The sequence below is a fragment of the Trachypithecus francoisi genome, unplaced genomic scaffold, assembly GCF_009764315.1.
Source record: "Trachypithecus francoisi isolate TF-2019V2 unplaced genomic scaffold, Tfra_2.0 Lachesis_group7, whole genome shotgun sequence".
NCBI classification, from domain to species: Eukaryota; Metazoa; Chordata; class Mammalia; order Primates; family Cercopithecidae; genus Trachypithecus; species Trachypithecus francoisi.
This window is the reverse complement of record NW_022681472.1, coordinates 53,871,369-53,884,706: the sequence shown is the minus strand read 5'-3', so window position 1 is coordinate 53,884,706 and position 13,338 is coordinate 53,871,369. Positions and strand designations below refer to the sequence as shown.

The window sequence follows — 13,338 nt, the reverse complement described above, 5'->3', positions numbered from 1 at the left end:
CTGGGCTTAACACCTTTATTTATTTTTTATTAAAAAAATTTTTTTGAGACAGGGTCTCGCTGTGCCACCCAGGCTAGAGTGAAGTGGCACAATCACAACTCACTGTAGCCTCAACCTCCTGCACTCAGGTGATCCTCCCACCTCAGCCTCCCTAGTAGCTGGGACCATAGGCACGTACCACCACAACCAGCTAATTTTTCTAATTTTTGTAGAGACAGGGCTTCATCATGTTGCCCAGACTGGTCTTGAACTCCTGAGCTCAAGCAATCCTCCCACTGCAGCTTCCCAAGGTGCTGGGATTACAGGCGTGAGCCACCACACCCGGCTGTTCAGCACCTTTGGATACATGATCTCATGTATTCCTTGTGATGGCTTTGTGGGGTATTATTCTCATTTTATAGATGGGGAAATTATATAATTTTTTGTTTTGTTTTGTTTTTTTGAGACAGAACCTTGTTCTGTCACCCTGGCTGGAGTGCAGTGGCATGATCTCGGCTCACTGCAACTTCCATCTCCTGGCCTCAGCCTCTCAAGTAGCCGGGATTATAGGTGCATGCCACCACACCTGGCTAATTTTTGTTTGTTTATTTATTTATTTTGAGATGGAGTCTTGCTCTGTTGCCCAGGCTGGAGTGCAATGGCGTGATCTTGGCTCACTGCAACCTCTGCCTCCCAGGTTCAAGCAATTCTCCTGCCTCAGCCTCTCCAGTAGCTGGGATTATAGTTGCGTGCCACCACACCCAGCTAATTTTTATATTTTTAGTAGAGACAGGGTTTCGTCATGTTGGCCAGGCTGGTCTCGAACTCCTGGTCTCAGGTGATCCGCCTGCCTTGGCCTCCCAAAGTGCTGGGATTACAGGCGTGAGCCACAGTGCCTGGCCGAGGTTAAATAATTTGACCAAGGTCACAGAGGTAGTATGAATCGGGGTTCAAATCCAGATCTGTCTGAGCTGAAGCTTATGCGCTGAACTAATTAGACATGCAGCTTCCCTGGTAGAAGGCTTCTTTGTCCTCGTGCTGAGCTGTAGCTTCTCCCAGTGTCCTTTCTTTCCAGGGTAGGGTGGGGTGGGGTGGGTATCATACAAATCATGAGTGAGATGACAGTCACGTTGGTATTTGGTACCTCAAAAGTTTTTTTCTACAAAGATCCTCAGTTTCCTAATTTTTTTCTGCTTAACATAATACTGAACTTCCTCACAAGATCATGATTCTTAATTATTTCTAAATCATGTTTATCTTTTTTTTTCTAAAAAATAATACATGCATTTGGAACAAAAAATATTAGAAAACGGGTGTGTGTGTGTGTATAAGGGTATACACACACACATATCTATAGAGAAAGAGAGACTGTATGTTAGAGTGTTTTACAAAATATATCGATGGTAACATACTATAACAAACATTCAGCACCATGCTTTTTTCACTTAAAATATCTTGGGGACACATCCAGAGCTGCTTGTTGTTTTAACAGCTGTGTCGTGTTTTATTACATAGGTGTGCCTTAATTTATTCAGCCAGGCTCAGGGGTGATCATTTAGCTTGTTTCCAGTTTTTTGCTGCTACAAATAGTGCTGTATAAAATATCCTTGTATACATGGCTTTGTAAAAATGCACATATCTGTAAGATAAATTCTAGAAGTGGAACTGGATTCATAACATTGCCAAATTGCGCTCTGAAAGGTTATACCAGTTCAGACACCCACTGATCCATTTATCATTCCCTACTACAATATACCTTTGCCAACATAAGGAATCAAACTTTTTGATCTCTGGTAACTAATAGGTTAAAAAAAGGTATCACAGCTTTACTCTCTTACTGTATATTTTCCTTTGTTTTTCTTTTATGGCTTTTAAATTTCATGTCATGTTTAGAAAGATCTTCTCTCAGATTATAAAATAATTCTCTCAAGACTCCTTTTGCTCTTTGTGTGTGTTTTAATGTTTAAACCATTGATCCATCTCTCTTCTCCTAAAGTACCATGCCCAGAACTGAAGGTAATTCTCCAGCCCAGAGTAGAGCACAGCTGTCTCCACCTCCCTCATCCAGACATTGCTGTTCAGCCTATGATCAGCCTAGCCTCTTGGCTGATAATGAATTTACTGTCAATTAAAACTGAAAGTGTTTTCACAGGGGCTGCAGTTAAGCCCTCTCTTCCCCATTCTGTATTTGTGCATATGCATTTATATTTATGGGAGAAGCAGAGGTGAGGGACTTGTCGCCTGAAAATACTCCAAAAAGCAGTTGCTCCAAAACCAAATTAAAGCAGAGAGCCAAGTTCAGATCACTTACTCTTGCACCGTCTTCCATCCTCAGCTAGAACAAATCCCTCTGAGCATTTGCAGATGTAGGAAATCCCATTATTAACACAAATGTGTTCGCAGCCATGGTGGGTTGATTTGCAGACATCCTTCCCTGAGGAAAATGTAGGGAGTTGAACAATGCCATCAGTGTAGAAATGAGGTGAACTGAATAGTCATGTGAGTAGAGATTGTGGAAGTAATCTCTTTTAAAGAAAATACACCTCTCTTCAAACCTCCTTCATAATGTCTTTTTTAGTCTCATACTCAGGATAGAGAAAAAGCTCCTCTCAGAAAGCTCCAGCTCCCATGAGTCTGAATGGTATGATGGGTGATTAGGTGTCCCTGATTTACTATCCTATTATTAGATGTGCTTTAGCTTCTCATTTATTTTGCCACAGACATCCCAAACACTCCAGTTCAGATTGTCTAATGAACATTTCTCATGTGTGAGGTAATTTAAACTCTTCAAAGTACTTACAGCCCTTTAACCCTCACAACACTCTGTGAGAGGAAGAAGACAGGGGTAATTATACTCAAGGTATAAATGAAGAATCAGATCCTCAGAAAGCTTCACTGCTGCCCATGGTCATCTGGCAGGTTGATGACACAGCTGTCTCCTGAGTGCACCTCCATAGCATGACAGCCTATGGCTCTGTCCTGTCATTAGCCCTTACAAGGAGAGGCTTCACACGAAATTGGAATCAGTGAGTACACATCCCTCTAGGAAGCAGGAATGGTGAAATCTGATTTAGGATCAAATTCCAGAGGTAGAAGTTGTACCTTGTGTACAGTAGCTTAATTTACTGAGCAAAAAATGTGTTGAATGAATAAACAGTGTGTGTGAGTGTGCAGATGTTTGCAGAAAGAAAAGCAAGAGGGCTAGGCGTGGTAGTTCACACCTGTAATCCCAACACTTTGGGAAGCCAACGCAGGCAGATCTCTTGAGCTCAGGTGTTCAAGACCAGCCTGGGCAACATGGTGAAACCACATCTCTACAAAAAATACAAAAATTAACTGGGTGTGGTGGTGCACGCTTGTAGTCCCAGCTACTCAGGAGGCTGAGGTGGGAAGATCGCTTGAGCACAGGAGGTGGAGGTTATAGTGAGCCAAGATACTGCCACTGCACTCCAGCCTGGGTGACAGAGTGATACCCTGTCTCAAAACAAAAACAAACAAAAAGAAAAGCATGAACAAAGCAGCACAGACAGCCACAATGGGCAGAATTATAGAAAAATCCCCACAAGAGGGCCACTGCAGTGTGAAGCTGAACCTGCAGTTGTGAAGGGAATCCCTGCAGAGTCAGGCCAGGGCACCACAGGCACCCTAGGCACCAGTTGTTCACACAGAACTTCTCGGTAAAGGCAGGAGTCCCTCTTCCCGGTGGAAGAAGCGAGGTACTGAGATCCATCCAACCCGCCTTGCTGGCTTGTGGAATGTCCCCAGTTATCTCAAAGGAGCCTGTGAGAAAATTCCCAAAAATCAACCTCAAAAGCAACTGAACTTATTTTGACTTAATTAAAGAAGGGTCATTTTACCCACTGGGGCAAAGTGTCACAAAAGCAAGTAGACTTTGTCAACCACCCTTCCCCCCCAAATAGGGAATTACCAGCTCAGAATTTCATGGTGGGGAAAAATCCCTGCCCTATACTCTCCTAATGCCCGCCTCACTGAGCTCGTATGACATCCCTCTCTTCCTTTGGGTACTGTGAAGGTTAATTTGGTGTGTCACTTTGGCTAGGCTATTGCGCCCAGTTGTTTGGTCAAACACCAGTCTAAATGATGCTGTGAGCTAATTTTTAGATGCAATTAACATTTAATCAGTAGACTTTGAGTAAAGCAGATCAGATTACCCTCCATAATGTAGACGGGCCTCATCCAATCACTTGAAGGCCTAAAGAGAAAAAGACCGAGGTCCTCAGAGGAAAAGGGAATTCTACATCCAGACTGCCTTCAGACTTGGGCTGCAGCATCAGCTCTTGCCTGGGTCTCCAGGCTGCCTACAGATTTAGAACTTGCCAGTCCCTGACAATTGTGTGAGCTAATCCCTTAAAATCAACCAATGTTTTCCTCTCTCACCATATGTGTGTGTGTGTGTGTGTGTGTGTGTGTGTGTGTCCATTTTTCCTGTGGAGATGATATATTAATAGAAGATAGAAACAGACCATTGTATACATATATATATACACACACATACATATATATGTGTGTGTATATATCTTCTATGATATATATAAATAGAAGATAGAACAGACTATAGAAGACATGTATATTATATATGTCTTCTATTATATTTCTATATAATAGAAGATGAAGATATACATAGAGAAGGTCTGTTTCTCTGGAGAACTCTGGTGAATATACCTTCTAACTAAACTCTCAGAGCCTATTCTGGGTGACCTATAGAAGCAAATGATACAAATAATAGAAAAATAAAACCCACAGGACATCCCTCTGATATGGTTTGGCTGTGTCCCCACCCAAATGTCATCTTGAATTGTAGTTCCCACAATTCCCATGTGTTGTGGGAGGGACCTGGTGGGAGGTAATTGAATCATGGGGACAGGGCTTTCCTGTGCTATTCTAATAGTGAATAAGTCTCCACAAGTTCTGCTGGTTTTATAAAGGGCGTTTCCCTGCACAAGTTCTTTTCTCTTGTCTGCCACTGTGTGAGATGTGCCCTTCACCTTCTGTCATGATTGTAAGGCCTCTCCAGTCAAGTGGAACTGTGAGTCCATCAAACCTCTTTCTTTTGTAAATTGCCCAGTCTCAGGTATGTCTTTATCAGCAGTGTGAAAATGGACGAATATACCCTTTCACCCTTTGCCCTTACTTTTAAGGTCTGCCAAGAGGAGAAAGCTCTGTAATTAACCTTTGATCCTTGTAGTGATTGCTGGCAGAAGTTCTAATTCAGGCCAGTGACTAGGCAGGCACTGTGCGAGGCTCTGGGCACCCACACAGCTGCTGTGGAAAGGGCTGACGGCTGGCAGAAAATGAAGAGAAGCAAAAAACCCAAAACTCAGGCCTTGACTGAGCAATTCCCAAAAAAGCAAGAGGCTACTGAACTGATCTCTAGCTAAACACTTTCAGAGCACCCAAGGCAGGAACTGACACTTGTGACAGTGGTAATAAAGGAGGACTTTAAGGATTAAATGAAGTTCTCTAATTCTGAGTCCACAGAGGGAAAAGTTCTTCTCCACCTCGAGGCTACTTACTCTGGCAGTGCTTCCCATCCTCGGCGAGCCGGAATCCCTCCAAGCACTTGCATGTGTATGAGTCGTCACTGTTCACACAAATGTGTTCACAGCCATGGTCTACTGCTTGGCAGACATCTTTCCCTGAAGACAGGAGAACAAGTTACAACAATTTCACCAACATGCATTTCACATGGACTTCACCCTGGAGGACCCATCCACTGGAGTCAGCTACCGGATTCTACTGCCACCTGAGCTCAGTGGTCCATGGGGCAGGAGGATACAATTGAGAACAAAGTTTAGTGGCTCTAATTTGGGCTAACCCTTCAAACTGTTTCACAGTCTTCACCATCATCATTCACCAGCACTACTTTAGTGTTAAAATGCAGTCCATCATCAGCTTTCTGTAGACATAGTTTCTGATATCAGAATAGAAACACTGTTGATATGATTCCTTAGGAGATGAAACCTCAATTTAGATTAGCAGCACTGAAATCTCACTTTGGCTTTGTGCCTGACATAGTGTATGACTTAGGAGAATCACTTAACTTCTTGGAGTCTTAGCTTTGCTGTCTAAAAAAGGAGAGAGTAATTACTCCAGCTACCCATCTTTCCTTACAAAAGTGTCAACATGAGTTGCTCTTTATAAAGTGCTTTGAGACGTTGAGAAAAAGATAACTGATAGGGCTGGAAACCAGGGTCACACACTCCCCTTTGATTATTCAGAGATGTGTCTTGAGATTTACGCCAGCAATTCACTCTAAGGCTGCTTGTGCTGGGCTGGCTGGCTGCAGCCCCATCTAAGAGGCTTTGCCTTCTGAAAGGCAAAACGGGCTTCACCACAAGGTGCCCTCTGGGAAGGATTTGTGCTACCAGAAATAACAACAACAACATTATTAAAGATAAATAAGCAGAGAGGCTTAGAGAAGTTAGACAACTTCCCCAGCTAATGAATGGCAGAGACAGGAGCTGATTGAATCTTGGATTTCTGACTGTCCATCTTTCCACTAGCGTATACTGCCAAACCACTGTTTGTTGCCACAGAGCATATAAATGAAGAACTTCAGTAACAGCTCTGGCATCCACTTTGTTTGTCCACTTTTTAAATAGACTTTATTGTTTAGGACAGTTTTAGATTTACACAAAAATTGAGACGATACTGCAAAGAATTGCCATATACCCTACACCTAATTTTCCCTATTATTAACACCTCACGTGAGTGTGGTCCATCCGTTATTATTAATAAACCCATACTGATACATGATTATTAGCTAAAGTCTGTATTTTATTGACATTTACTTAGTTTTTCCCTAATGTCCTTTTTCTCTTTCAGGGTCCTATCCAGGACACTACATTACATTTTGCCGTGTGGCATTGACTTCTGAGAGGAACTGATGTATACAGAGGTGAGGATAGCAATTTCACACAGTGGTCTGGCATAGGAGTAGGAGCCAGCTCCAGTACAAACTTACTTCTACAGGTTTTCCCGTCTTCACGGAGTATATAACCTTCAAAGCACTGGCATACAAACGAATCTTCACTGCTTACACATGAGTGTTCACAACCGTGGTCCCCCAGAGCACAAGAGTCCAATTCTGAGAATCAAATGGGAATGAGAGAAACAGAAGAAGAAAATGACTCATACATGAGTGGCTTATTCAATCATAAAAGACATTTCAGACACCTTGAATTAAAACAGTGCCTTATCCTACAGTACACATTTCAGAATATAAAGCGTGTCTATGAGCAAAAATTCCTTTTTGAGAGAGGGTCTCACTCTGCCGCCCAGGCTGGAGTGTGGTGGCATAATCTCAACTCACTGCAGCCTCCGCCTCCTGGGCTCAAGTGATCCTCCCATCTCAGCCTCCTGGATAGCTGGGACTACAAGCACGCACCACCGCACCTGGCTAATTTTTTGTAGAGATGGGATTTCGTCATGTTGCCCAGGCTGGTCTCGAATTCCTGGGCTCAAGCAATCTACCCACCTCGGACTCCCAAGTGAGAAATAATTCTTTTTTTTTTTTTTTTTTTTTTGAGGCGGAGTCTCGCTCTATCGCCCAGGCTGGAGTGCAGTGGCCGGATCTCAGCTCACTGCAAGCTCCGCCTCCCGGGTTTACGCCATTCTCCTGCCTCAGCCTCCCGAGTAGCTGGGACTACAGGCGCCCGCCACCTCGCCCGGCTAGTTTTTGTATTTTTAGTAGAGACGGGGTTTCACCGTGTTAGCCAGGATGGTCTCGATCTCCTGACCTCGTGATCCGCCCGTCTCGGCCTCCCAAAGTGCTGGGATTACAGGCTTGAGCCACCGCACCCGGCCAAGAATTCTTAATATATACATGGCACATAAAATTCAAACAATATAATCATCTCCACAAGAAAAATGAACAAAAAACATGAGAATACAAGTTACAGAATGAGAGATAAATTACTTATAAATATTAGAAAATAAGATTAACCTAATTGGCTATTATGTAACTATAATATCAACTTATTTACATATCTACTTATGTATGTATGTATATATTACACTTAGGTAACCAATTCATTCATGTATTCAGTCAGTTCACAAATATTTTGTGAGTCCCCGTGATGAGCCAGGTACTGTTTTAGGCTCTGGGGATACAGCAATGAACAAAACAAAGTCTCTGCTTTTGTGAAGCTTACATTTGGCAGCAGGTGTCAGGGGAAGAGGGATGCGTGGGAAACAGACAAATGTGTGATATATCATGTGGGAAAAAGTGCTATGGAGGAAGAGCAGGAAAGAAGGATGGAGAGTGGCTGCTGGGCTGGAGAATAGGGAGGGCTTGTTATTTTATATGGTGTGTCAGATACAGTGACACTGAGCAGAGCCCTGCAGAAAGAGAGGAAGTGCGTGGTGGTGTCTGGGAAAGAGCATGATCAGCAAGAAAGAATAGCATTTGTAAACTGCAGCAACAGGAGCTGCTTGGTTGCTGTGTTTCAGGAAAGGCAAGGAGACCACTGTGACTGGAGTATCCGGGAGCCTGGCAGGGGATGAGGCCAGCAAGGCTGGCTGGGGCAGACCATGTGGCGGTCAGATCTGAAGGAGAAGGGTAGTCACTGCAGTGTTTTGAGCAGTGGAGTAGCATGATATGGGTTTGTTTTGAAAGGATCACTCTGCACAGAATGGAGCTCGGACAGCTAGGAGCAGCCCTGTGCAAAGATTTTGGTGGTCCAGACCAAGCTAGTGAGAAGTGGTCAGACTGGCTGTATTTTAAGGTAGAGAATAAAACTTGCTCGTGTATTAATAAAGAGTCCATATGGATAGGACGGAAGAGTCAAGGAAGACTCCGAGGTTGCTGGACTGAGCAACTGAAGGATGGTGTTGCCATCTTATAGGGCTGGGTGGCTTCTGGGGGACTAGAAGGTTTGTGAACCTGTGAAAACCAGGCTGTTATTTTAAAAGCTTAATACTGAGGATAGGTGTGTGGTGACTTTTTATAAGATCCGGCCACTGCACTCCAGCCTGGGCGGCAGAGCGAGACTCCGTCTCAAAAAAAAAAAAAAAAAAAAAAGAACCATACATATTTCTGAAAGTTAACTCAATCCTTTCAGATTGAGTAGAATTTCTAAAATGGACACGAATTGGAGTTATTAAATAAAGGCCCCAAAGCACATAATGACCTTTATAATCAGGCACAAACCACACACTTTTTTTGGTAAAGCATCTTTGCAGTATCTCTCTGGAGAGGACTCCTCAGAACCACCTCTGAGTTAGTTAAGGCAGCTGTTGTTATTCTCACTCACCAGCTAGGGAAACTAAGGGTTGGGAAGGCTAATGGCTTGTCAAGACCAATTGTTAACAAGAGAAAGAACCAGACAAAAATTGTCATCTTATAAATAAATCCCCATTTTTTCTGACTATACTGCATTGCTATATTCTAAAGCAAGCTTTCAAACGTGAAGGGAATTCTGCCTCTCTTTCTTTGGGCAGAAGCACTGCCAAAATCTTTGAAGAATGGGAAAAGGTTGATAACTGCAATTACAGCTGCAGAGGAGGCTCAAAGCCGAGTTGGACACTCCTGCTTGCCCTGAGCATGATTTACTTTTCTAGGCAAATTCTAGTCTCACTACTAATGCAGAACATTTCCCAATGGCTTGGGGTAGTTCCCCACATAGTGTAAGAGTGGAAAGTACAATTAAGTAATCCATGATACAGACAACTGGATGGCTACGGAGGTGAGGTTTTTTTTCCCCCATCATGAATTTATAATAATAATAATAATACTCCACTTTCCATGGTAATAAAATAGCTATAGCTCTTTCATGTCAGCCTTGTCAAGCCATAATCTAGACAGACCCGTCTGAGCAAGCCCTTCCTTTCTGGAACTTCCCTTGTGCCCAGTCCTGTCCTCCTAGCTTCAGCTCAGGCGTTTTTTTGTTTTTTGTTTTTTGTTTTTTGTTTTTTTTGAGATACAGGCTTGCTCTGTCGCCCAGGCTGGAGTGCAGTGGTGTCACTGCGGTTCACTGCAGCCTTGGCTCTTGGGCTTATGTGACCCTCCCACCTTAGCCTCCTGAGTAGCTGAGACTACAGGTGCATGCCACCATGCTTAGCTAATTTTCATATTTTTTGTAGAGACGGGGTCCCACTATGTTGCCCAGGCTGGTCTTAAGTTTCTGGCCTCAAGTGATCCTCCTGCTTCAGTCTCTCAAAGTGCTGGGATTACAGGCATGAGCCACCACACCTTATCTGCAATGGATATTGTACATGTAGTTTTATGTACAATGTGAAGGCATACCTGAAAGTTACACATCCAGAAGCAGAATTGCCTAGGTAAAGGGTATGAATATTTAAAGGCAGATAAGTATTTCCAAATCATCCTCCAAAGAGATTATTTCAATCTCTACCCTCACCAACAATGTAAGACCGTCTCTGTTTCTGTTTCTGATTCAGGGTTTCTGGGATGCTGCCTGGGTCTTTAGACTTTTTCCAAGCCCCACAGATGATTTCAACGAATCATCAGAGGTGAGATGTTGGCAGTGGCCATAATGCCTGGCACCTAACAGACCCCTAGGAAATCCTGTTGAACAAAAGGAAACATTTCCTCAGTTTTCTATTCTGAAAATTGAGGGTAATTAGATCCACCTCACAGAGGTTTTGTGCAGATGTTTTAAATCAGGACCCATGGCGTATGTAGATGTTTGTGGCCAGCTAGGCTTCCCACTCTCTCCCACACACCCACCTTGCAAAATGCACGACTCATATTTGTTCAGCAAAATGTCCAGTTTCTGCCCTTCAGGGATGTTCTGGGCCACTTATAAATTCAAAGAACCATGTATGGGAAATTAGAGAATGCCAAAGTTGGATGATAGTTAACCTGCTGACCATAGGCACTAGCTTTCTATCCACCAAGTCTGGAAACCAACTTGGAGTCAGTTTCTCCCCAGGGCAAAGATACTCCCCTATAGGAAAATGCCTCAGTGGTCCCCTAACAGGCAAAGAGAGCCACCACCGTGACTCACTACCACCGGGTGTCTTCAGCCTGGGAGACGATGGTGGGCACCACAATAACTTCATTCATTCGGCAAGTGTTTACAGAACACTTATCTGAGCCAGGCAATATCCTTGTTTGGGGGCTGGAAGTTCAACTTATTGGATATGAACTAGTCCAACCCCTTCATTAGAGATGAGAAAACTGATGGTCAGAGGGGAAGTGACTTTCCCAATGTCCCTGAACCTTCAGAGGTGACTGGTCTTAGCTGTCCTGGGGGCAGAGATGGGACTATATTCAAACCTGTCACCTCCGTGTCCCTGGTCCAGCTGCACATCCACGGATCATCCTAGGTTAAAAGGGTGTGCTGAGACAGCCTGGCAGATTCTCAGAAGACAAATTAGACAAAAATCATTTTCTCAAGAGATGCCTGCCAGGAAGTCTCCCGTAACTCTGCAGGCTGTAGGTGGGTAATGTGTCCCACTGGTGTCCCCAGGCTTGTCTCTCACCCGCCTCCCTCTTGCACTCAGTACCCCATACTCAGAGCATGGAACTTCCTGCAGTTCACTCTCTGGCCCCTAGGAAAGCATTTCCCCTCCATCTCTGGCTGGCTCACTGTACTCGCTCTCTGGGTGTCAGATTAAACATCTCTTTCTCTAGACTAGGGGAGGCTCCTGCGGCCCCCTCCTCTGGGTGTCGGATTAAACATCTTTCTCTAGACTAGGGGAGGCTCCCGCGGCCCCCTCCTTCCCACATCACCACTCTCACACCATGGAATGGACGCTGTCTCTGCTATCCTTCTTCCCCAAGAAGCTTTAAACGCTGTCAGGGCACAAACTGAATCTGCATCAACCCCAGAGATCCCCAGCACCCCGCACACTGCAGGTATACAGTAAATATTCGTAGAGAACAAGGGTAAAGGAACCAAGCACTTAAGGAAGTACCTAGATTCAAATCCAGAGAGGAGAGTAAAGACAGACTCCATGAGGAGCCATCACTTAAGTGAAATAGGTGGGAGGACGCATGAGAAATCTCAAGAGGGAGGAAGAAAACATTCTTCCTCTCAAAGAAGGATTCTCCTCCTTTTACACATAAGGACCCAGGCCTACGTTTTTAATTAAACCCTCATCGTGAATGGATTCTGCAGTGTGTGCTCAGGATGATGAGAAGTTTTAGGATGTAGCACAGGTCTTTAGGGTCCATGTCTAGCAGCCCTGCACGCTGACACAGGTGAGTCACATATGTCTGTGGCGCAGCAACTGCGGGGCAACGTGTTCTGTGGACTTGCACCTCTGCCGTGATGACAGACAGCAATCCTGCATCTGGGCCTCCACTTAAGACGCTGTTAAAACCAACCCCAACCCCAGAAAGGGAAAGCCACAGCGGCCATCTGCCAAGACAGAAACCAGAAGCCGACAGATAGAATTATACTGCTTCCTGGCTTTTCTCGTAATAAAACTAGGAGCAGCCAATCCTTTGCTAACTTAATATAGGCTTTTTCTCAGACAAACCAAGAAGCAGTTGAACTGAGATGTGCTTTTCCACGGCATCTCACACTGGGCAAAAGATCCTGAAATCAGGGGACTCGGCTCTGGTCCTGGCTCTGCCACTGACTCCCCGACCAGGGCCAGCTTGGAGGCATCGTTTTCCTCCATGTGTCCGTTTCCCACAAAATAAGGGAAAATCTCTACCTTCCTTCTGTTGCATCAAGCCTGTAATGTGAATACCTGAGAGTGAGGGTGGTCCCCTCCCCCTACTCCCTGCTACAGACTGTTTCCCCCAAAATTCACATCTGATATTAGCCCTGATGTGAGGGTATGTGGCGGTGGAGTCTTTGAAAGGTAATTAGGTTTAGATGGGGTTGTGAGGGCGGGATGCTGACCTGATAGGATTAGTGTTCTTATAATAAGACGAGACACCAGAGAACTTGCCTGTACTCTTTTGCTCTCTCCCCCTACAACCCATACAATATGAGGACACAGTGGGGTGCTGGCTGTCTGCAAACTAGGAAGAGGGCCCTCACCAGAACCCAGCCATGCCAGCACCTGGATCTTGGACTTCCAGCCTCCAGAACTGTGAGAAATAAATTTCTGTGGTTAAGAAACAACATTCAGTCTATGGTATTTTGTGATGGGAGCCTGAGTAGACTAAGACACTCCCCTAGCCTTGCCTAGGGCTGCCTCAGCCCTGGAAGGCCAAGCTCAGGGCCTCAGGCAGCCTAACAGGCCCTCGCAGATCTGCCCGTGGTAGTTGGACTGGGAGTATCACCAGCAGAGATCCCCCAGTGCCCTAGGCTGACGGCTCTGATCCCCGTTGGCGTCCTCCGCTTGCAGAAGGCAGGGTTCCTTGTAGGACAGCCCTTGGAAAGAGTCCAGCCCCCTTCCAGAGTTGTGCATCTC

At 44.7% G+C, this 13,338-nt stretch overlaps 1 protein-coding gene across 2 annotated transcripts in view; it reads right to left on the bottom strand.

The window, feature by feature from the left end:
• Positions 1-13,338, bottom strand: part of MATN2 (matrilin 2) — a 171,481-nt gene that overhangs the window by 12,874 nt on the left and 145,269 nt on the right. For both annotated transcript variants that reach the window (XM_033203596.1, XM_033203595.1), the window contains exons 11-13: positions 6,965-7,087; positions 5,514-5,636; positions 2,291-2,413 (exon numbers count right to left, since the gene is read on the bottom strand). In XM_033203596.1, coding sequence (XP_033059487.1) covers positions 2,291-2,413; positions 5,514-5,636; positions 6,965-7,087 — 369 coding nt within the window. The remainder of the gene's footprint in view (positions 1-2,290; positions 2,414-5,513; positions 5,637-6,964; positions 7,088-13,338) is intronic.